The 25058-nt window shown below is 50.0% G+C and overlaps 2 protein-coding genes across 2 annotated transcripts; one reads left to right on the top strand and one right to left on the bottom strand.

Annotated features, from left to right (window-relative positions):
• Positions 1-1581: 1581 nt before the first annotated feature.
• Positions 1582-5762, bottom strand: LOC124655869 (DEAD-box ATP-dependent RNA helicase 9-like). The gene is made up of 7 exons (XM_047194699.1): positions 5361-5762; positions 4350-4477; positions 3834-4242; positions 3132-3230; positions 2812-3036; positions 2518-2679; positions 1582-2439 (listed from the first exon to the last, which is right to left on the bottom strand). Exons 1-7 carry the CDS (start codon positions 5760-5762, stop codon positions 1972-1974), a joined length of 1893 nt encoding a protein of 630 aa, XP_047050655.1. The 3' UTR covers positions 1582-1971.
• Positions 5763-10012: 4250 nt separating this feature from the next.
• LOC124654916 (nudix hydrolase 26, chloroplastic-like) lies at positions 10013-18528 on the top strand. The gene is made up of 6 exons (XM_047193889.1): positions 10013-10228; positions 10308-10358; positions 10519-10611; positions 10815-10909; positions 18118-18232; positions 18319-18528. Exons 1-6 carry the CDS (start codon positions 10013-10015, stop codon positions 18403-18405), a joined length of 657 nt encoding a protein of 218 aa, XP_047049845.1. The 3' UTR covers positions 18406-18528.
• Positions 18529-25058: the final 6530 nt, after the last annotated feature.

The raw sequence follows: 25058 nt of genomic DNA on the forward strand, positions 1-25058 counted from the left end.
AGCAATAAATAGTACTACCTCTATCCATACATCCAAATTTAGAAAAATCTAACATCTTTCATGGACGGAGGGAGTAACTGAAGCGAATGCAGAAATAACCATCTGTAAGAGCATCTCCAGTCGCGTCCCCCAAACCGTCCCCCAAACCGCGCCGGATCGAGCGTTTGGGGGACGTGTTTCGTTCGTGCCGCGTTTGGGGGACGTCGCTCCCCAGCCGCGTCCCCCAAACGCCGCCCCAAACATTTAAAATAATTTTTCTGACATTTTTATTTCAATTTCCACAAACTAATACATAATTTGGAACGTGGTTTACACGAAAACACAGTTTGGAACATGGTTTTCCACAAACTAATACATAGTTTGAACCATGGTGGACACAAATATAAAATATTGCAAAGAAACTAAACCTAACTAGGCCGTGCATCGAAGGTTTCGTGTGTCCGCTGCTAAGAAAGAACACTCGAGGGCACACCCGATCACCTAAGCTGGAAAATCCAGCGGGAGGATGGTGCCCTTGTTGGTTCTACCGATGAGGCGAACGAGCGCGAAACCTCCGTGCACGTTTTCGCTGCGAAGAAACAACACTCATTCGGTCGTCCTCCTCGTCGGTGCTTGTCGTCGTCCCCTGTCGACGTGGTAGTCCCGGAGGCGGCGCCTCTCGTCGAAGACCTTGACGCTCATGTCCCTGTTGCCGAAGTAGGAGAACACGAGGATGAAGCCGGCTTGGAGGCTGTGGTGGCGCGCGAACTTCTCCCGGCCCGATGTTGAAGTACATCTTGCCGCGCGCGTCGTAGATCGCCTTGACGATCCACCGGCGGTAGCCGCACGAATGCTCCCGCGGATGCATCGTGCGCGGGCGTACGCCGCCGACGTACTCGGCGAAGGAGTCCGGCAGCCTCCGGATGCCGCGCGGGTCGCCCTTGAGGACGTGGACGAACTCGAACGGGACGTCCGGCTCCACGTCCATCTCCGACGATGATGAAGGCGGCGGCGTGGAAGGCGACGGCGAGCGTTCAGCGCGCGCCGCGGCCACGACCACGACCACGGCCGCGGCCGCGAGGTCCGCCTCCGCCTCTACCAGACATGGCGTCGAGTCTTGTTGAGAGATGGTGGCGGCTAGGGTTTGGGAGAGAGGCGCTAGGGTTTGTGTGTGAGAGGGACGATGAGAGGCGCCCTTTTTATAGGCCGGAGAGAGGCGGAGGAGCGGTGGCGCTCATTAACGCCGGCACGCGAGCTAGGCGCGACGGGACGCGTCGGCTGCGCCCTCTCGCGGGAGCTGCACCGTCGCTGCGCGCCAATAACTTCCGTCGCGAGGTAGGCGACGGTTGGGTTTAAATTAATTGTGCCGGCGACGGGTCGGCCCCGCCACTCCCCGCCTCGCTTTTCGTTGTGTCCGGCGTCCCCGGTGCGTCCCCTGTGGGACGGGGACGGGCTCGGGGCGCCGGACACCGAATGGGGGCGCGCCGGACGAAAAAGGGCTTTGGGGGACGCGGCTGGAACGCTTTTTTTATCCGGCGCGCCCCAAATCGCTTTGGGGGACGCGACTGGAGATGCTCTAACATATTCTTCTAGAGACTATAGTTCGGGTCATTAGATAGGTCCGCTGAGGGCTGCTTAATACAATACAAAACTACAAAAAAAGAAAAGCAGATATAATACTGTTATCCGCAAAGAACAGACACACTGCATATATTACAAGGAACCCTACTGCAAATAACTTGCAGCAGGAAAGCACAAAAGAAAAAGAACACAAAAAAGCCTCGTGATTATTTCCCGGCTGCCTTCAAAGCTGGCAGCTCCAGACAAGCGTATGGTGTTTGTTGCGCTAGAAATTCGGCCTTGGCCGAATAAGAAGAATAGTCACCTCTTCTGATAAGAACCATCACAGCTCCAGTTGGCTGGGTTTGGCAGTTTCCTCCAATTAAAGGGTTGCTAGGCTATGCTGAGTTGCCAAACCCAGTGGATAATCTTTTAAGAGCTTTTGCTTCCAAAGCTACCAAATCCACTGAAGCCAGAGCCACCGGAGCCGCTACCAAACCCACCTGAGCCAGAATCTCCAAACCCACCACTGGACCGACCAGATCGACCAAACCCTGAATCGCCAAATCCACCGCCACCGCCGCCGCCACCAGAGCGGCCAAACCCTGAATCACCGAATCCACCGCCACCACCTGAACGGCCGAAGCCTGATTCGCCAAATCCACCTGAGCGGCTGAATCCACCACCTGAACGACCAAATCCTCCAGAATCACCGAACCCACCACCTCGGCTTGAAGAGTTGCCATAACCACCACCGCCGCGCCCACCGAAACCGCCGCCACCACCACGCCCACCGAAACTGCCACCACCACGCCCACCAAAACCACCGCCTCCACTTCCGTAGGAATCGAAACCACCAGACATCATCAAGTCAGATCCTTCAACATTGATCTTCGGAAGCTGGGAATAAATCAACAAGTTGAGTGTAATGTCATGAAACATAATTCTAACAGAGAACTACACGATGCAAAACCTCACCTCTTTAAACTTGCCTCCAACGTCATTCTCAATCCCCCTGACAGCTCGGCTTTCGTTGTAGGTGTGCATCGCAATTGCGGTACCCTTCTTCCCAGCACGGCCAGTACGGCCAGTCCTGTGAACAAATATCTCTGAATTGTTTGGCAATTCAAAATGTATCACCTGAAAAGGAACCAAAGCCAGTCAAGGAGTTGACAGAACATGTTCTACTCAGATGCACTTGCCGACACCAAACAGTTCAAATCACAGTTCTAAATGAGAAATGAAGAACTCAAAAGGCAGAAAAACACTAACCAGATCTACATTTGGAATATCCAAACCACGAGCAGCAACATCTGTAGCAATCAAAGTACTAAACCGCCCTTCGCGAAATCCTTGAAGTGTCCTCTCTCTCTGGGCTTGTGTAATATCTCCATGAAGGGCCTGGCACTGGATACTCCGACCCATGGCATACGCCAAATTATCAGCATCCCTTTTTGTTTGCGTAAACACGATGCACTTACCGCCTTTAGCATGATCCTGGAACAATACAAAATTACTTGAGAGTGCCACAAAAAAACTAGATACAAATTACATAGTACTTATTAAGTACTAGAAACACAGAACACCCTTGCCTTAATCAGTTGGCCAAGGACAGCAGGTTTCTCACGTTTCTCCGTGGCAATAGTAAACAGGGTAATTCCTTCTGCCAGCTTCTGGTCATCTTCACCCACCTAGAAAACGACAAGTATCATAAACCAGTTCCAGATGGTAGCTACTGATTTCTTAATAGAACAATGTGCTTATGATGCCATGCAGCTGAAACCAAGAGCAAAGCTAACCCCTACTTTTTTCTCAGTTCATAGCATTGCAGTTAGTGATGTGAATTGGCTTTTTACTGTGGGGAAGTACCATACCACAATTTGCCAATACTAGCTTTCCCATCACTAGCGCTTAACAATTCAAGCTGAGTTTTGCAATTTCAGTGCAACAGTAAGAAAAGAGAAATTTGCAGGAAGACTTAAACATTGGCATCACTATAACAGTTTCCTTATATACAGCTCGATACTAACAATATGCTTATGTACAGACAACAGAAGTAAGAATTAAACAGTTATGAAGAATATGGGTACCCAGCAGAAGTAAAATGCTAACATAAGAGAATTGAAGTTATTACAAAGGATAAGCTCTAATTCTAAGAAGATGACCATCCCAAATAGACACAGGAAATACATGGCAAACTAGTTCTGAGATGGTTCCACCAATTATGCGATGAAATTGAAGTTGCAGGGTTGAGCAATTAGAGAAGTGTGAACACAACAGAAAGTAGTACTCACAAGGTCAACTACGACAGGATTCTTGAGGTACTTGGCTGTCAGCTTGCGTATCCAGGGTGGCATTGTTGCAGAGAACATCAAAGTTTGACGTTTCACAGGCACCTTTTGCAAGATTACCTCAACAGCTTCATCAAAACCCACTGACAACATCTGGTCTGCTTCATCAAGAACAACGAACTGGACCATTGACAGATTCAGAGTACCTCTTTTTAGCAGATCAATCACCCGCCCAGGTGTCCCAACAACTATATCAACACCCCCGCTAAGTGCTCTTATTTGTTGCTGAATCGGAGATCCTCCATACACACAGAGTGTCGCCAGATTGGAGGAATCAACAAATTCTTTCTCAACTTGTTTTGCAAGTTCCCTTGTTGGTGCCAAACATATCGCCAGGGGATACTGTCCAGGTCTGTGAATCCAAATATTCAATTGAGGTTACAGTATGACACAAGAGCACACCAAAAGGAGCACCCAGAAAAATATCAATGTACATGGTCTTAAAACTGTCCAACTTACGAGTTAGCTTTGTTATGGCGAATAATCGCATCCATAATGGGGATTCCAAATGCCAAGGTTTTCCCTGTCCCCGTTTTGGCACGGCCAACCATGTCCTTTCCTTGCATTGCTGGCTCAAGGACAGCTTTCTACACATGACATATAAAAAAGAAGCCAAATTTAACATCAAAAACATGTGAAGCGTCCAGCAATGGTGGGTGATCAGGCAAGCAGCAAACAATCTACACTAATGCCACAGTGATGTCATAAGGAAGCAAAACAGAAAAATACTTGTAGGGGTGCTCTTGCTTCGTTTATATATATATACATACAAGGATATTCTAATTTGTCCCAATCTAGAAGCAGAAGCAAGAACTGCTGAGCATGCATATAACTATCATATGTCTGAAACAACCGAGCAGGCAGACAACAGTACAAAGTGATGGCAACAATCCATCGACTGCTGAGCAATGTCTGGCAACCATCAATTTGTGTCTATGGTTATAAATAAAATGAGGTTATGGTGTCGAAATTTCTGTAGCAACAAATCGTTCATTTGAGTACCAACCGAAGATCAAGTTTGCTTCACATAGGCAGTGGAAGACAACACAAAGCTAAACTCATGGAGTTAGCATGTTCCGTACAATTGCAGCATCTGAAAAAATATCATAATCCCTGTGTCTCAAAATAACTCTCTCAATTGTTTCTAAATGCGGATGCATCTATTACTGAAATGCGTGTATATAGTTAGGTGTCTAGACAAAGTTGAGCAAGTTATTTTGGGACGGGGATGGAGTACTGGGGACACCCCACGGGCAGAAATGCTAAACAGTTGCCCGCAACAGAGAAGCCTTGTACTGAGCTATGCTATTATATTATTTCCAATGGAGAAAGTAATTAATTGCGCAGCAATCAAGCAGTAGCTCGAGAGAGCAAGCAATTCACCGACGATCACAGCTATAGATAACAATCACGCTCCAATCTGAGAGATAGGGAGAAAAGAGGCAGGCGGCCCATGGCTGCTCCTGTTACCTGGATGGGGAAGAGCTTGGTGATGCCCTTCCCAGCGAGCTTGGAGACGATCTCGTGCGAGATCCCGAGCTTGGCGATCTCGAGCCCCTCCTCGTTGGCCCCGCCCCCAACCTTGGCTCCAACCCTGACCCCCGCCGCAGGCCTGCTCTCCTCCTCGTAGCTCCACCCCTCGTCGGCCGCGAACTCGGGGCGCGCGCCCGCCCGCGCGGCGCCCGTCTCGCGGAACCCGAGGAACGCCGGGGACGAGTGGAACCAGCTCGCCGGCGGCGGCCGCGGCCGCGGCGCGAGGGCCGCCGCGGCGGAGGCGGAGGGAGCCGCGGCCGGGCGGTGGTGCAGCGCGGCCAGGACGGCGGACGCGGCGCGCCGGCGGAGCGGCTCCGCGCGGCGGATCATGGCGTACATCGTGGCGGCGGCTAGGGTTTACGGCGGGGTTTAGGGTTTTTGGAGGGGACGGAGGAGGAGTGGGGAACGGGGGAGAGGGAATGGGTTAATAGGCGTCGGATATTTCTGTGGCTCCGGCGCGCGCGTACGGGCCAAAATATCTACTTGTGGGAGTGAGAAGGAGAACAGTTTTCACGTCAATGACTTGTGGGGCCGCGTGGTTTGTGAGCCCGGGTGTCAGTGGGTAGAAATGGTGGAAGCATGGGTGAGGACGTATTGCTTGGAGGAAAAGCAAGGACGGTTGTGCGCGGCGCTGGGCTTGGCGCTCTGCTCGGTTTGCTTGTTTCGTATGGGCTGGGGCGACTAGGCCGACGCTGGTGTAACTCCCTTTCTCTTGAATGGGCCGGATATTGAAGTTCTCAATTTTTTTTTTGTTCCGCTTAAAAGAATTCCGAATAAAATCCTGACCGGGCGTCGAAATTGGGGGGGTCAATGCAGATTTTTTAAAAAAAGAAAAACACAGAATATAGCATCTAAGAGCATGTGCAATAGGGTGACGTTATGGATTTCCCTTGTAGAGGAAGGATATTTACTAAGTTAGAGGAGAGAGAATAGAAAAAAATAGCTTCCCTTTAGCTAAGTGATGATCCCTTAGAAAATAAAGAGAAAATGGTTTGCTCCATTGTACCACATGGCTTTCTTAGCAACATAATTTTGTACTAAAATTTAATTAATTTTCATCAATTACAAAGGATAACAATAAGAGATAATGCATTGTAAGTTATAGTTATCGCCGTCTCTAGATGGCATGGAGGACGTTGTACATTCCTTAAAACCTAACGGGAATAACAACACAATAATCGGTAAGAAAGGTTTTTTGGTTAAATGCAGGAAATTTGTACAGAGATAGAGTGTATGTCATGGTTATCATTGACAAAAAGAGTATTTTCCAAGAGATCAAACTTCTTGTAAAAGATCCTATGAAATTCTTGTGTAGGAAAGCTATTCGTACGAAGCTATAAGGTGTCATCGTTTTACGTATTTTTTTATTTGACCAAGAATTACTTTAAATATATTAGAAAGTGCTTTTCAATACGAAACTAACGGTGCTAATTACATATAATACAATTAAAATTTTGTTGCTCAATTAAAAATTAGTCTTGGAATACACGTGCGTCTTATTCCTTGAAATGAAGGTTGTCCCATGTGTGCTACACATCTAGATATTGGGTTGGGGGGAGAGGGTAAAAACTAGAACATACTATAAGTATTAATTAAATGTCTCTGGCTCTTCGGCATCAGTGCTCCTTCTGTTTAAAAAAATGGAAAATCATACATATTTGTTTCAAAAAATCTAAAAATAAATCTTGACATAGTAAATGTTGTAACCTACAAGCGTGTAAAATTTTAATATGAAATTATTCATATTGTAGGCTACACAATAAAGACAAAATCAATTGAAATTTGGAAATTTGAAATATGCATACCTAGATCTACATGTTTGTCATTTTCTGTAGCCCATAATATTTTGTATTTGAAATAAAAAAAATTTGCACGTTTATGGAATAACTCATTGGCTACACCATGATATTTTTTTAAAACGTATAAGTGTGATTTTTTATTTTTTTTTAAAACAATAGGAGCACTAGTGTCCAGGGGCAAAAAAAAAAGTCTCTGTCCCAAGTATAGTGAGAATTCTTTCTAGTCATCATCCCCTATTAGATGTTGATGGTGATCATCAAATTTGACATACTAATTCCCTGGTAAATAAATTTACCAAAGATCTGCAAGGAAAGGGCCCCAGCATCCCTACTACTACATCAACTTTCCAAAGTGTTTGCCCTTGGAATTATCTGGAAAATGAAAAGGAGCAGATGTGCTCGAGGCGATTTGCACAAAAATAACCCAAAAGTGAAAGAAAAGCACAGACTGATCCTCCGGCGAAACTATTTCACCCATCTAACCCTTTTGTGTGGCGCCTCTCCCATGGGCGCCACATATGCCCGAGTGGCGCCCCTCCTGCCGGCGCCACTCTCCTAGCCGACGTGGCGCCGTCGACGCTGAGCTGGTCCGCCGGTCCGACGTGGCAGCATGTGTGGCGCCCCTCCCATCGGCGCCACACATGTGGCTTGTTGAACATCACCAGCCGCACAGAGTGATGAGACAGTTTGGGCTGTATCAGGAGTGCCCACCTCAGTGGCAAGACACGGACAAGGCGCTTCATAGGTACAATCTAACTTCTTGATTCATGCGATGAAAGATTCTTGATAGAAGAGGTACAATCTAACTTCTTAATTCTTGCGGGCTTGATAGGCGGCGGCAGAGGAAGATCACAAATTGGCCGGTCCATCATAGCGGCCACATCGCGGCGTTCCAACACTCGTTTGGAAGCGACACGGACTGGCCAGCCTGTGGAGATTATGCCTCACGACTTGGCCGCTTTCAACAACTACCTCCAGTGGTTCCATGAAAACACGCGTATCGAGTTAGTGAAGGACGCGTATGCTGAGCACATCTTGGACGACCCCATCGAGTTCGATGAGGTTGCGCAAAGCCAGCACGATACCTATGCTCGCAGAGGGAGATCGACTTCTATTGCTTCCGAGCTGAACTTCGTGGTAATGGATTCTCTCATTAACTAGTACATCATCTAGATTGCCATGTGCTCGCTTAAATTGTGTATGCTATGTTTGTCACAGCGGTCGGAGATCCAAAAACAGTCGACGAGTGCGAGGTTATGTGGGACCGGAGCGGGAGAGATGAAAAGCCTGTCGGACCGTTGCGGCATTTCATTAAGGTATGATCACCAACTTTGAATGTACGCTATTATGTTCCGGTGGCTTTGTAACCATGAGTTCCATGACGCGGAACACCGCACGAAAGATGCGGCGGTTAGCCAACTTGCTAGGTTGCCGCGAAGGCGAAATCCCTACATCCTCCTCTTCGAAGAAGCGCGGTATGGACTATTTTGTTCGCTGTAAAACATGTTCTTACTAATTTCAACTTTTGTAATCTCATGTGTTCATGTTTGTGAAGATTCTGACGACGAGTTGATTACGAGTCAAAGCATACCTCCAAAGCATACCTCCAAGCAAGCCCCACGGTCGGCTTACCGGTTGAAGCCAAGGGGTAAGGCTCCAAACCGGTACACTCCGGAAGATTATGTCACCCGAGGAAAGAAGGTTGTCATTGAGGAGGATGAGGGGCCGCCGCGGAGATCATCTTTGTCGAGGATGAGGAACGACGAGCCGTTCTCTTCAGAGGAGGAGGAGCAGGAGGAGCAGCAGGAGCAGCAGGAGCAGCAGCAACAAGAGCCACGGCAGCGGACGAAGAGGATGGCCGTCCGAAGCGGCCCGCGAGGGACGGCACGTCGAGGACGACGATGAGGATGTGCTACGTCGTTGTTGTGAACTATATCTTCATAAGTATCGAATTGTGAACCCTATGTCATTTCGAACAATGTTTGTAATGCTACTTGTTGTTTGAATTTACTTGCTACGATGTAGACTACATCTTCTGAGATTGCTACTTGTTGTGTATGTTCTGAGATTGCTACTTGTTGTGTCCAATGAAAACTGTTGGAGATTGGTAGGATTTTTCATGTTTTTAACACAAGTCAACGTGTGGCACCCTCCACAGTGGCGCCACACTGCACTGTGTGGCGCCCACGACATCGGCGCCACACATGCCAACTTATATCAAGTACTGGGTCGAAAACATCCAGGGGCTCCGGACGATAAATCCTTAGCCGTTTTGGCGAGGCTCTATGTGTGGCGCCCGTGGCATCGGCGCCACACTGTGATGTGTGGCGCCCGTGGCATCGGCGCCACACATAGAGCCTCGCCAAAACGGCTAAGTCCCAGACGAATTGTCTGATAGTATGTTTTGGGCAATTACAAATGCATGTGTGGCGCCGATGGGAGGGGCGCCACACATGCTGCCACGTCGGATCGGTGGAGCAGCTCAGCGTCGACGGCGCCACGTCGGCTGGGAGAGTGGCGCCGGCAGGAGGGGCGCCACACACCCATGGGAGGAGCGCCACACAAAAAAGTGAAATGGGTGAAATAGTTTCGCCGAAGGGTTAATCGATTTCTTTCACTTTTAGGTTATTTTTGTGCAAATCGCCTGTCCTCCAGGCCCACGTTCTATCACAGGGCAAACCAGTCCAGGCCAGGCCAATTACGAAAGCAGGCCCACACTGACTTCACCCAATACCGCGGCCCCACCAGGCCACCACTATCGTCTCTCCCACTTGCCAATCGATCTTCTCCATGACGGTGGCCGCCGCACGCTGCCTCATTCTGACCCCCACCATATCCTCCTCCGCCTCCTCTTGCTCCGCCGTCCTCCGGTTCCCAAGGATCGTCCACCGCCGCCGCCGCCGCGCGCTCTCCTGCTCGGCCTCTCCCTTCGCCTCCATGGACGCGCCGCCGGAGGGCTACCGCACCAACGTCGGCATCTGCCTCGCCGACCCCTCCCTCACCAAGGCACCCGCCCCCCTACCCTCCTACTCCCTCTTTATACCCACCCCCTCTCCCGCTGATCCCTTCTCCTCTCCTGCCGCAGATCTTCTCCGCGTCCAGGATCGACATCCCCACCGCGTGGCAGATGCCTCAGGTACACTGAAAGTCTGATGAAGACTACTAGCACTGTTCTACTGCCACTCGGGAATTCGTTTTCAGTAGCCTAACTATCGATTACTTCCATTGGTATTGCATTATGCTACACATGAACCCAACCCCTAGTTGATTTTCCGTGCTGCTCTGTGTTGCGACAGGGTGGTATAGACCCAGGCGAAGAGCCGAGAGCGGCCGCGGTTAGGGAGTTGAGGGAAGAAACCGGCGTTACATCTGCCGAGATCGTCGCCGAGGTCAGTCGCTTCCTTTGTTGCTTCCCAAGTTCTTATGATCGTTTTCAAGCATAGCGTAGATGGAATGACTACTATCCAACTGTCTCAGTGTATGATGAATTGTCTATGTCTTCTACGAATATGTGGCTTAACTAATCCGTTTCCATGATTATCCTCACAAGATATTTCTGCTGATCTGTCGTGTTGTGTGTGTCCATGTGTAGGCTCCCAATTGGTTAACATATGATTTCCCCGCGGACGTGAGAGACAAGCTGAATGCGAGGTGGGGGACCAACTGGAAGGGCCAGGCTCAGAAATGGTAAGCCTCGTAACATCTTGACCTAAGAATGATGATGCCCAGTAACCACAGCTTGCTGTTTTTTCCTGTTTCGACCTGCAGATTAGTCCTACAAGAAACATGTTATACAATTTGAAACCTCGATACCTAATCATCATCACTGGGTAGTTTTTTTCTGAAGGAATCATTGAGTTTGAGTCGCCCAATTTTCAGATGCCATAGCAATAAACATACAGCATACTCCAACCCCATGATACAACTGGGTAGCTATAGCCCTCTCTGCAAACTACCACGCTATTATACATGACATATAGTGATTCACAAACTAAATCTGATACCAGTTACCTTGTTAGAAAAACCCATTAAAACATGTTGTATCGTAAGTATCCTTGCGGATATCTTAAAATGCCTTATTATATAGCATCCTTATTGATATTAGAACATGGTTCATTATGCATTTTATGGAGTACACTATGAATTATAACTACAATGCAAGATCTTATATGCGTATTTGTATGTGACGTATATGTTACAATTCCATTTCCGAGAAACCATCTTTTGTATTGTTGGAAGTCTGTGTTTAGCACCTTACACCTAGCAGGATGCTCCTGTGCATTTGAGCTTGCAATTATTAATTGTACTGATGCATTTGTATGCATGTGCGGGGTACATTGTGCACACTTGTCTTGCACGGTGTGCATGTGGATGTACACATGTCTCCAGCTGTAGCACATTGGAATAAATTTATATGGGAATCATGGACAAAAGTTCAGTAAGAAGCTCCTTAGGTGAGCATAGGTAGGAAAGTCTGAGGAGCCATTAAGCTGCGAGTGATGGACAGCTTGCATCTATCCAACTCACTCACATGCATCCAAGGGTCATACTTGGTACTGATCCAAGTTTTCGTAATGCATCCCTTGGTAGAAAGCTTCCTAATGAACTTTAGTACAGGACTTCCCGTAGCCTGTACTTGTTAGACAATATTTGGTTTCAGTGGAACTCTGAGATCCCAAGCCCGCAAATTGTTAGGCTACATGAAATTAACTCTAGTAAGGTCGAACTATGCCTATATATTGGTTTTTTTGCGAAAAGCCTATAGGAACACAATCCATTTGTTGGCGACTGAAACTCTTTCTAAGTTACACCTCTGTTCTCTCATCTTATGGTCTTACTATTTTGATAGCTTGGTATAGGGTACATGCCCAGGGGTGGAGGCAGGATTGAACCAAAATGGGGCCCGAGCAAGCTCATTTTCATATAAGGGGGGCAGGTCAAAGTAATCTCCACTGATTAGCCCCACCAATCACCTCTAAACCTGGGAGTTCTTCTTGCTGCATGTTGGCATAGGGTGGGCCGTGGCCCCTGCTGGTCCCCCTAGCTCCGCCACTGTACATGCCTATTATCTTTCCCAAAAGCTGGTGTTATGGTCGGTTTGACCTATACACGCAGGAAGCCCACTAGTGGCTAGTTATGGGCTTAGCCCAAGTAAATTAGGGGCTTAGCCCAAGTAAATTAGGGTTTAGAGGAGGCCGTCCTCCTATATAAACACTTGTATCCCTTCGAGATTAAGCGGACAATATTCGGTATCATTATCGTCTCGTCTCCGAAGGGAGACGGGAGACCCCGTGCCCCCGCCGCACCAACCCTAGCCGCCGCCTCCTTCCTCCGCGACGGCGCCCAGCCGCCGGCGCCGAGCTCTCCAACCTCTCCGCCCTCACTTCCACCCTTACAATCTCCGCCCTAGACCCGGTAGAACCCTAGTCTCTACCACTTTGGTATCAGATTGCCTAGGTCTCATGGGCTCCAATGGCCCCCCCGTCGACCCCATCGCCGCCACGTCCGCCGCCGCCACCAACACCACCACCGCCACCGCCGCCGCCATGGCCGGCGCCCACGCGCTGCAGGGAGCCGCCGCCGCCTCCAACGGAGACCAGGCCGCCGCCGCCCCCACGGGCCTCGACCTCCTCGCCCGCTACTTTGGCGGACCTCGCCGACGCGTCTCCGCGCCATCCGTTTCGAACTCGCGGAGATCAAGGCCGGCCAGCACCCGCCGCCCCCACCGGCCGCCGTTCGCCGCCGCCCCGCACCGGCCGCCGTTCGCCGCCGCCCCCACCGGCCGCCGTTCCGCCGCCGCCCCCGCCGCCCGCCTCCGCCGCCGACAACGGTCGCCCCGCGTGGTGGCCGCCATCGCCTTCGCCAATTCCCACATGGATCGACGCGTCGCCCGTCTACACTCGGGACCGCGGCGCGGACGACGGCTCGAGCAGCCCGCCCACCCTTTGGCGGTCTCGGCGGGTTTGCGGCCCCCTTCGCCGCGAGCACGTCCTTCAACCCGGGCCGCCGGAGGCGCCCCCGAGGTCCCGCCTCGGCACAGCGGCCGCGCCCGCTTCACCAAGCCGGAGTTCGCCACCTACGACGGCGCCACCGATCCCCGAACCGGCCGAACCGGTGTGAGCGGCTCTTTCGGGGCGCGGACGCTCGCGCCGACCGCACGTGGATCGCCTCCTATCACCTACGGGGCGCCGCGCGGACTTGGTACTACGCCCTCGAGCGGGACGAGGGCGGGATGCCGTCCCGGGAGCGCTTCCGTGACCCGTGCCTCCAGCCGGTTTGGGCCGACCCTACGCGGAAGCCGCCTCGCCGAGCCGGGACGCCTCGCCTTCACCACCACGGTCCGAGGACTTCGCCGACCGCTTTCGGCGCTCGCGTGCCATGCCCCGGGCGTCTTGGCGCGGCGGCGCGCCGATCTCTTCGTCGGCGGCCTCCCCGACTACATCCGCGTCGACGTCGAGATGCGCGAGCTCGCGGACTCGCGAGACGGCCATGTACTACGCACGGGCCTACGAGCAGCGCGCGCCATCGCCATGCGACAGGTCTACGCGCAACGTGGCAGCCGCTCGTCCCGCGCTCCGACCCACCCCGACGCCCACCGCCCCGCCGCGCCCGCGCCGGCCGCCGCGGGCCCTCCTCGCGCCGACTCGCCCCTTCAAGCGGCCGACGGCCGCGGAGCAGCTCGAGCGGCGCCGCCGGGGCCGTGCTTCAACCGCGACGAGAAGTGCACGCGCCGGGCCACACGTGCGCCCGCCTCTTCTACCTGGAGACCGTCGACGACGCCGACGTGGAGGCCCTCACCGCCGAGCTCGCGGCCGCCACCGTCACTGCCACCGTCACTGAGGCCGGTGTCACGACCTACGCGCCGGTCGACGCGTCCGCCTTCGTCGTCTCTCTTCATGCTATGGCGGGCATCAAGACGGCAAAGACGATGCTGCTCCCGGTGACGATCAATGGGGAGCGTCTCACTGCGCTGGTGGACACGGGCTCGACGCACAACTTCCTATCCAACACCGCCATGCGCCGCCTCGCTCTCCAGCCGGCGGGATCGGAGAGGTACAGTGTCACCGTCGCCAACGGGGACCGTCTTACGTGCCAGGGCGTGGCGTGACAGGTTCCCGTGCTCGTAGGCGACGAGCCATTCTCCATCGATTGCGTCGGCATCGACTTGGGCTGCTACGACTTCATCCTCGGCCTCGACTTCCTGAGCACCTTAGGCCCCATCCTTTGGGACCTCGACGTGCTGTCCCTCATCTTCGGCGCGAGGGCGGCCGCCGTGTTCCACCGGACGGGCTTGGGCAGCACCGGCGCATCTCCGCAGCTCCACCTCGATGGCCGCCGCGCTTGGACGAGGCGCACCCGCTCCCGGCCGACTTACCGCAGCGCAGCACGGCGACCTCTTCGACGAGCCGCAGGGCCTCCCTCCCTCGCGGCCCCGTGACCACCGCATACACCTGCCGCCGAACACGGCGCCCGCCGCCGTGCGGCCGTACCGGTACCCCCAGCTGCAGAAGGACGAGCTCGAGCGCCAGGTGGCGGTCATGCTGGCACAGGGCATCATCCGGATTTCGACGCCGCCGTTCTGCGCCCTCGTGCTCCTTGTGCGCAAGGCCGACGGCACGTGGCGCTTCTGCATCGACTTTCGCGCCCTCAACACCGTCACATCCAAGGACAAGTTCCCCATCCCCGTCGTGGATGAGCTCCTGGACGAGCTGCATGGCGCGCGCTTCTTCACCAAGCTCGACTTGCGCTCGGGCTATCATCGAGTGCGCATGCACCCGACGACATCGCCAAGACGGCGTTCCGCACTCACCATGGCCACTACGAGTTTTTGGTGATGCCTTTCGGCCTCTCCAACGCGCCGGCGACCTTCCAGGCCCTGATGAACGACGTGCTCAGCCCCTACCTACGACGCTTTGTGCTTGTTTTCTTTGATGATATTTTGATCTACAGCCGCATCCCGGGCGGAGCACCCGCAAGCACGTGGCCATCATCTTCAACGAGTTTCGAGCGCATCGTCTTCATCTCAAGCGCTCGAAGTGCTCGTTTGGCACGACCTCCGTCGCGTACTTGGGCCACGTCATCTTCGCCGACGGTGTCGCGATGGACGCGGACAAGGTCGCCGCCGCCGCCGCCTCGGCCGACGCCCCGGCCGCCGCGAGCTCTTCGCGGATTTTTGGGCCTCGCGGGATACTACCGGCGGTACATCCAGGACTTCGGCCTCATCGCCGCGCCTCTCACGCGCCCGCTCGCCGCGACGCTTCTCCCGGGACGAGGAGGCGGCCACGGCCTTCGCCGCCCGGCAGCGGCACTCACGACGGGCCCCGTTCTTCGGATGCCGGACTTCGACGAGCCGTTTGTGGTGGACCGCGACGCCTCCGGCATCGGCTCGGCGCCGTCCTTCACCGTGGCGAGGGGCCACTCGCTTTCTTCGCCGCCCTTCGCCGCGCGCCACCACAAGCTCGCCGCATATGAGCGCGAGCTGATCGGGCTGGTCCAGGCGGTGCGCCACCGGCGGGCGTATCTTTGGGGCCGGACATTCCGTGTGCGCACGGACCACTACGCACCGAAGTTCTTGCCGGATCGGCGCCTCTCCACGCGTCGCGCAGCATCGGTGGATCGGCAAGCTCTTCGGCTTCGACTTCACCGTCGAGTACCGCCCGGCCGCCTCAACACGGTCGCCGACGCCCTCGTCCCGCCGCGACATCGACGACGCCGCGGACGCGCCCACGGCCGGTGCGGCCCTCCGCATCCACTCCGGGCCATCTTTCGCCTTCATTGACGAGGTTCGCCGCGCTACTACCGAGGCCGCGGATGCGCGGCAGCCGCGCCGGCGCCGGCCGACGGCGAGCTGGCCGCGCCATGGCGCCCGGACGAGGGACTACTCCTCCATGGGCGCCGCATCTTTGTGCCGGATCATGGAGACCTCGCGCCATCGGGCCTTGTCCTTGGCGCATTCTCGCAGTCACGAGGGCGTCCGGAAGACCCCGCACCGTCTCCGCGCTGATTTTTACATTCCGGGGGATGGCGTCCCGGTGCGAGACCGGGTGCGAGCGTGTGTCACATGCCGGCGGAACAAGACGGAAACGCTCCGTCCGGCGGGCTTACCGCAACCGCCGGACGTGCCGTCCCAGTGCGGGCGGACATCTCCATGGACTTCATCGAGGGGCTGCCGAAGGTTGGCGGCAAGTCCGTCATCCTCACGGTGGTCGACCGTTTCTCCAAGTACGCGCACTTCATCGCCCTCGGCCATCCCTATACGGCGGCGTCCGTGGCACGCGCCTTCTTCGACGGCATCGTTCGCCTCCACGGGTTTCCGTCCTCCATCGTCAGTGATCGTGATCCCGTGTTCACGGGTCACGTCCGGAGGGACCTCTTTGGGTTGGCAGGCGTGAAGCTCCGCATGAGCACGGCGTTTCATCCTCGGACGGACGGCCGGTCCGAGGTCGTCAACAAGATCATCGCCATGTACCTGCGCCGCATCACCGGGGATCGTCCACGAGCTTGGGTGGACCGGTCGGCGTGGGCCGAGTACCGCTACAACACGTCCTACCACTCCGCGCTGCACACTACTCCCTTTGAGGTGGTCTACGGGAGGCCACCACCGGCGATGCTTCCCTATGCGTCCGGCACGGCCCGTACCGAGACGGCGGATGACCCGCTCGCGTACCCGCGACGAGATATCGGGTCGAGGCACGCCGCCGGCTTCTTCGGGCTCGGCGGCTGGCTAGGAGGTACTATGATGCTCATCATCGCGAGGCGGAGTTTGCGGTGGACGACCGGGTCCGGCTCCGCCTTCTTCACCGGACGACCCGGTCCTTGGACCCGCGCTCCCGGCGCAAGTTGGGCCCTCGTTACGCCGGTCCTTTCCGTGTGCCGGAGCGCATCGGCAAGCTCGCCTACCGCCTCGAGTTGCTCGCGGGCTCGCGCCTCCACGACGTCTTCAACGTCGGTCTCCCGAAGGCCTACCGGGCGACCCTCCTTCGCACCACCAGCTCTTCCACCTACTTCGGATGGGCGTCTCGAGCCTGCCCCGGCGAGTGTGGCTCGCGTGTTGAAGGCCCGAGCAGCGCCGTGGTGTTTGGCACGTCTTGGTGCATTGGACGAGGCCCGCCGCAGGACGAGGCGACTTGGGAGAAGCTTGAAGATCTCCGCCGCAGGTTTCAGAGTTCAGCTCGAGGACGAGCTGTTTGAGAAGGCGGGGAGAGATGTTATGGTCGGTTTGACCTATACACGCAGGAAGCCCACTAGTGGCTAGTTATGGGCTTAGCCCAAGTAAATTAGGGTTTAGAGGAGGCCGTCCTCCTATATAAACACTTGTATCCCTTCGAGATTAATCAGACAATATTCAGTATCATTACTGTCTCGTCTCCTGAAGGGAGACGGAGACCCCGTGCCCCCGCCGCACCAACCCTAGCCGCCGCCTCCTTCCTCCGCGACGGCGCCCAGCCGCCGGCGCCGAGCTCTCCAACCTCTCCGCCCTCACTTCCACCCTTACAATCTCCGCCCTAGACCCGGTAGAACCCTAGTCTCTACCAGCTGGTGTCACTGGTATGAAATTTGTGGTTGGTAGTTGGTATGTATGGGTATCCCAAATTTGGCTCGAGTTTACGGTTTAGTGATGTATGGTACAGCCCACTTATACCATCTCTTCACCTCTTTGATACTCTTCCATTTAGTCCATCTAGGCTTGTGCCTTGACTCATCCTGTCGTGCATTTAGGTCCAGCTAGACTTGTGTAAGTTGCAACTTGGTCAGATGTTATCATGTGTTAATTGCTGTCAGTGGCACTTAAATCTTCCCGTTGTTCTTGATCGAAACATTGATCTATATACATAATACATTTATGAATTAACCATGTTTGTACTTAACTGCGGACTCATAATGCAAATGAGCAGGTTTCTATTTAGACTTACTGGGAGCGATGACGAGATCAACCTGATGGGTGATGGATCCGAGAAGCCAGAGTTCTCGGAATGGACATGGATGACACCTAAGCAAGTGATAGAGAAGGTGAGCTGCTTTCTAGCTCAATAATACCCACCCTCCTGTTCCTTTCATTCTGGGATAAATGCCTAATATAGTTCCATGTCGAGCAGGCTGTTGAATTCAAGAAGCCTGTGTATGAGGAGACCCTAAAGCACTTCGCCCCGTATCTACAGTCTGATCCAGCGACTTCATCATAGATTTGTGCGGCTTCCATAAGTTATATGTCTAGAGCTGCATACAGCCTCAATAATTTTCTCAGAATGTACCTGAACCGTGCGAGTATTTTTGGCATTTCGCCGCTAAATGTTATCTTGCCATTGTTATCTTGCCGCTAAATTTCCTCACGAGTCTGCATTGATATGAGTACGCTGTTACAATAAGAATCTAGCTACAGTCTCCTCCTATGCTTTTGTTCCGTTTCTTGTTCTGGCTAATTTTCGTGCCATGCAACAAACCAGAAGGGCTGGGTTTTTATTTTATTTTTTAGAAACGGAAGGGGCTGGATATTGTCAGCAAGAGAAAATATTATTGCCCCTGTCATCAATCCTTTCCAATTTCTTGTCGTCAACATAACTCGAATTTACAGGTACAACCAACTCCTTGGCAGCAGCATCTGATACTTAGGTTCCAACCATGAAATTCTGTATGGATGAATATGTTCTTAGTATCGCTTGGCAACAAATATCACAAAGCCCTGAATCGGAGAATAACTTGCTGTGGGAGCACATGATCAATTTGGCATTCTACATTTTGTACTACGTGTCTGTCATGATATTGTCTGTCTGATAAGCTCATGAGGAAATGCAATGCGATGTGGCTGGTTACGGAGATGGATGCACCTCCACTGCAGAGTTGAGCTGCATCAGGATTTGCCATGTTAACCGTCAGGTATAAATTCTTCCTATTAGGAATATGATTGATCTAAACCTTGCCATTCTGTTCTGTTCTGTCCTGTTCATAGTGCGAGAATAAATACGTTAGATTTGTTAGATGTGCTCACAGCAGTTAAGATGTCATGTTATTTTTATCCAGCTGAAGAGCATTTAGGAATGTAGGACTGGAGCATATCGTTTGGGCATTATTTTTTCAGTGCATTTGCAGTGAATTTTAATAGGTTTCTTTCTTGCAATTAATTGCATACGTGTGGATTTCTTGTCTAGTTTAAGGTGTTTGGTGTCATTCTGGTCACTTGTTCACCTCATCTATTCTGTGGTTATAGGTTATACCATAATTCCCATGAGCAATATAAACCACTCGAATACGATTTGAAAGTGGAGCTTCTATGCCATTTTGCCCTCTGTAGTGTAAGGCTTTTAGCTTGCATGGAAATTAGGTCGTCGAAGTTTTAGAACAGCACATTATGAATTTGTTGTCTGCATGCTGCACTCGTGTATGGCAGGAGTATTGGCATATACGAATGGTGACAAATGCAATCAGATATTTAGTAGTACTATGATTTATGGTTTTGAGTTTGTACTCTGCATCTTCGTGTTGGCATTTTTGTCTGTATATCTTTAGGATGAATATTTTCTGGGGAAATAATTGCTATGTGATGTTTTTTGTTTAGTTTCTCATTTACTGTCACTTGTCAAAAATGATTGGCATTGTCTGTATTGAAATGTGCATGGATGTATTCATTTCTGGTATTAGTCATCTTCATTTAATCTTACGTGTCCTATTTACTTTTAAAACCTGTGTATTGTATGGTCGACTTCCTATGCTCTGAGCTTTCAGCTCGCTATATCATGAAACACATGCTTCCATAGTGAGGAGCAATAACTGCATGTTATCAGTTAAAAAGGAAACATCTGTATATGTTTAGGAAGTTATTCACATTCTGTGGTGGTTATGCCATGTTGCATTTATTTATGGTATAGTGCCAACTTAGGAAAGATGAAGTAGCTATTTCCATATATCACTAGCTTGCGAAAGTTCAGGTTATTATGTGCATAGCTTTAGATACCATTACAAACTAGAGATTGCCATCAATTCACTTCAGGCTAGAATCTTGTGTGATTGCTGGCTATAGATATTTCATTTTTCTTTTCTCCCTTGCATATGACAGAACATGTGCCATTTTGATGTTAGGATATTATGTTTGTTATGTGATGTTTATTTCTTTCATTTCTATTTGATCTTACAAATTAAATAATGATACATGTTTTCCACAGATGGAGATGGACATGGAAGACGATTCCCTCAATGATGGTACTGTGTTCTGTTTGAGATGACGGTACAGGGTTTTAAATATTCTCAAAAATTTCTGATCCGATGTCAAACTGTTCCCTTATTTATTTATTCCTAACCTTCATTTCCTTCTGCTTTTTCCCCAGAGCGCGGGCGTGTGTGTACTAAAATTGAAGATGCCCGAGTCGCCTGAATCTTTATGTCGTTCCTGCAATGCTTGAGTTTTTTGGTAGCAGAAATGAAACAATGCTATATAAGAAGACCTCAGTGACACCCGTCTGAAGCTATGTTTCTCGGTGACTGGATAGTGGCTCATACAAACTTTGGTGCCCTGGAGGGTATTTTTGGATTTTTAGGCTTGTATTACCTGCCTCTAATGATAGATATGAATTTAGGCATAATATTTTACGAGGACAATGAACAGAGAGACCAGGTGTATTCAGGTGATCAGTTCCATTCTTTTTAAACTCCAAGTCATGGTATGACGAGGCTGGTTGATTTTAGACCAGTTCTAATGACTGGCTTCGCATTTGCTTGTTTCTCTTTGTTCTGTACCATATTTTGTGTTCTTTTCTCAGGACATGCATCTCATGGTCGGATCCCTTTTTCTGTGTGGGGATTGTGGGATCCCTTCACAGTTCCTTGTGTGGTAAAAGCGATCATTTTGTACTGACAGATAATAGTCATCTAGCAATGCTGTCGTGTTTGGTCTTCTTCGTACAAAAGATTAAAAGTTTTTGTTCTCCGTAATTTAGTCCATGTCTAACACTGTTTCAACTGTCTGAGATTCTGAGAACATTTTATTTCCCCTTCACTTTGCTGCCAGATGAGGTACCGAGCACAACGATCCCGCTTAGAAATAAAGGTTTCACTAGTTAGGTGAGCTTTATTTAGTTCCCTTTTCTGGAAGAACAAGGAGCTTTAGTTCAAAGAAAATAGGCCAAGCGAATGGAATGCTTCCAAAGGGGATCTAGTTTGTTAGAGAGCTGAGCACTGAGCTGGCTCTTTTTTTTTTTCTTTTTCTTTTTGATATGAGCTGGCTCTTCTTTTGTTGCTCTGCTTTCGGTAGCTGCAGAAAAAAACTATGAAATGAAGTGAAGACTTGATCGCTAGGACAAGCAAGGTTTGAAGTTCTTGTGAACTAGCAGAATTCGTTGCTGCAGATAGGCAAACTTTCACCCTGAAAAGTCGAGCTGATGATCATATGGTGCATGCAAGATCAAGATTCAAGTCGATGTGTTGTTTGCGTAGTGCTAACTAATAACTAACTAAGTAACTAGTGATGTTCCTCTAATACAATTTCCTGCAATTAGTTCAGTTGGCACTCATGGTTTGGAACATAAACCACAGATTCATCTCTGCCTTTGGCGGCGCTTTGTCATGGTGGCTAGCTCTGAATTCCAGGCAAAGTAATGCTGCAAATAGCACACTGCATGCGGACCGCTGAGCTTTGCATGCCTTTAAACGACCGATCGCAAATGCAATGCAAGGACCTGAAGAAGTACGAAAAGGGTAGGACATCGGTTAATTAGCATAAGGTCAATTCGTTATGCGGAAGGACAAGACAAGCATGAGGTTGCAGTACTACTCGTCCAGACACATTTTTGTCCTCAGTTTGAAACCTTCCATTTTCCTTTCTACCACTTCCTTATAAAGCCATCATTACTTAAATTTTAAGGAATATGATGCAAACCATCACTCTGCCAGGTTCCTTAACACAAACTATTTCTCATAAAATTGCCGATCTTTCTTGTATTTGGCTTCCATTCTTGTCTCGCTGTTGGCGGGCGGCGGGCTAATGGAAGAAACTGGATCCACATAGTTGCCCCTTCCCACGCCTCCCTTTGCCCCTTTGCAGCCTCGCCTTGGACAACTAATGTTCTGTGTTGCATCACCGCTCCCCTACTAATTGGCGAACGATCGCATATCCTTTTGCTTGCCCGCTTCCAATATAGTTGGCGAACAGGGTGCGGGTGAGCTGTAGAGTGCCCTATTTTGATATGGTACTACTAATTAGCGTGCCCTATTTTGACATGCTACTACTAATTCCTAGGATTTGCACCCGCCGCCTCCCTTGGATCGATATCGTATTTTCAGTTTTGAAAAAATGGAAAATTCAAAAACATCCTTCAAGATGGCCATGTGTTATGTCATCTAGTTTTAATGAAAATTAACAAACAATAATTTTGACCTATTTTGAAAAATGGCGTCATGTTTCCGTAAAATGGCTTTAGATTTTGCATACGACCTCCGATGAAAAAGCTTTTTTACATGAAAATGTATCTGCAGAAAATTTTACATCCGATTTCAACTGCCTAGGACCGTTTACTATTTTTTTTAGATTCCAAAAAATCGAAAAAGAAACAGAGTTTGTAGAGAGGTTTTAGATTTCGATGAAAATAATTTCAAATCGATTTTTTTTTCAAAAAAAATCACTTTTGCACTTCTCCATCCTCTTTCCCTCATCCTCTTCCATCTACCTTCTCCCCTCACCCTCTTCCGCTTCTCCACCCACTTTTCCTCATCCTCTTCCACTTCTCCACCTTCTTCCCTCCTACTCTTTCCTCTCCTCCTCTTTCACTTTTCCAGCGTCTTCTTTTTGGCAACGGCTACCAACTCGAATTCCCTGCTCCGTCTCCTCTCCTCTCCTAGATCTCGTGAACTCTACGAGGATGTGACATGGACTCGATTGCTTTACTTCTGTTTTTAGGGTGTTCTATGTAAAATCACGTGGACACTTGGGCGATGTTCCTAGCTTTTTTAAATAAAAATAAAGCACTAGCATCGGACCAAAAACGCGCATGCAACTGGTATAGTAATATATAGCAGCGCGCCAAAATCGACACGCGACTGGTACCTAGACTACCAGTGGCGAGGTACCAGTCGCGGGACGGGGCACGCGACTGGTAGCCAAAATATACACGCGACTAGTAGTCTATTATGTACTAGTGCCCCTTGCGTGCTCCATCCTCCGACCATGTTGACCATTTTCGTGCGGCAGCGGCCATCTAAAAGTCAAGTACTACGCGGTGGAATATGAAGTTACATGGGGCAAGAGCCGACACCGCATATAAGTTTGTATTATTACGGAGTTTAGTAGTAAATATTATAATCACAAAGAGAAGAAAGAATAAAATAATAAATATATAAGAAATCTGCGGAAGCACATATTCCTTATCACTCTATGAAAGTATAGTACAATTTCTTTTATAAGTGGGTATGTCTTTGGGTTCTAGGGGTAGAGCCTTTTATGGAGCGATTAGTGAATTGTTATCGGCTGAGAGTTTCTTCCCCGATCATGGGGCGAACACCATTAGATTCTCATACCGGAAAATAAGTGGTTTGATTGAATTCAGATAAGTACACACAAGCACAATGAAACTCCCAAAGCACTACATAGTATGACCCATAGGAAGCACACCACATGCACATACGCATTAAGCAATAAAATCCGCTAGAGTCGCTCTATTATAATTAGACTTATGGATCCGCTTTTCAACCTTTTTCAGTTTCTTTGTGGTTATTAGTTATCTATACTAAATAGATTTTTTTAAAAAAATTTAATTAAATAAAACTAGCTATATAACAACACTTTTGCATAGTAAGAAGTATTTTCGTATTCAAAATGGATTTTGAAGATTTAACATCATAAACTACAAAGAAACATTATTTTCTTAAAAATTTCCATTATTTTCTTGCCCTCCGAGAACTGCCCCTTAAGAAGCTTTTGGTTCAACATCTTTTTTATGAAAAAGCAAGAAGAATATTAAAAGCCTTTGTAGATTGGTTTGTGTCGCTTGGATGCATATTTTGACTTATAAATGTTCATTGCAAAAACACATACTTGATTATTCCATACAAACATTTGTTGAACACATTATATTCTCATGGATCTGAGGGGGGAAATAAGAAAGTTATAGACATGTGTATGTGTTCAATTGTAATGTCCTTGAGACCTTGACTATCTTAGTTACTCTCTCAAAAACAAATATCTTTGCAGGGGGCTGTAAGAATATACATGAAGTATCTCTGCATATATATGATTTCAGATTGGATATTGTCTTGTATCTTAGTCGAAGCCAGTGATGGATAAACTAGGTCTGCTTTTAGCTTTACTAGCTTTGTTTTTAAGAGAAAAAGGAGCATTAATGGCTAAGCGTGACTATGATATGGCGGGATTGTACTCACACTGCTATGAAAAGGCTGAGATACTAATCAGCATCAGCCATCAGATGCATATACGTACTCTCCATGATCTACGAGTTGCCCCTATGTAATTGGCACTGGCTGATAAGCCAGTGTCCATCCCTTATATTTCGGTTAAATTCAAAGTTCTATGCACAAATTAATCGTGGAACATCTCATTGGCCATTTGCTATATATATAAACTACACTGGCCAAGAATCTGGTATCACCTATATATGTGGTAGCACTTGATGTGTTCTTTAACCCGTGATATGGTGCATTGAGTAACAGTAAAACTGAACCAGCTAGGAGCCCTCTCAGCGATCTAACGTTATACACCGTTGGATATGATCATTGGACGTTCCAGATTGTTGGTCGTTTTTTACTTCGTACACCCGCTTGTCCCGGTCGGCCCAAACGTGGTTGGGCTGCTACTCCGAAAATCAACCTCGGCGTCATGTGGTGACTCGGGCCGAAT

This window comes from Lolium rigidum, chromosome 5 (genome assembly GCF_022539505.1).
Source record: "Lolium rigidum isolate FL_2022 chromosome 5, APGP_CSIRO_Lrig_0.1, whole genome shotgun sequence".
NCBI classification, from domain to species: domain Eukaryota; kingdom Viridiplantae; phylum Streptophyta; class Magnoliopsida; order Poales; family Poaceae; genus Lolium; species Lolium rigidum.

Coding starts and splice junctions, on each gene's coding strand:
- LOC124655869 (XM_047194699.1), bottom strand. CDS start 5,762: ATGTACGCCATGATCCGCCGCGCGGAGCCGCTCCGCCGGCGCGCCGCG. Junction 3,231..3,833: donor ATCCTGTCGTAGTTGACCTT/GTGAGTACTACT, acceptor GTCGTTTTCTAG/GTGGGTGAAGATGACCAGAA. Junction 3,037..3,131: donor TCCTTGGCCAACTGATTAAG/GCAAGGGTGTTC, acceptor GTATTGTTCCAG/GATCATGCTAAAGGCGGTAA.
- LOC124654916 (XM_047193889.1), top strand. CDS start 10,013: ATGACGGTGGCCGCCGCACGCTGCCTCATTCTGACCCCCACCATATCC. Junction 10,612..10,814: donor CTGCCGAGATCGTCGCCGAG/GTCAGTCGCTTC, acceptor GTCCATGTGTAG/GCTCCCAATTGGTTAACATA. Junction 18,233..18,318: donor CTAAGCAAGTGATAGAGAAG/GTGAGCTGCTTT, acceptor CATGTCGAGCAG/GCTGTTGAATTCAAGAAGCC.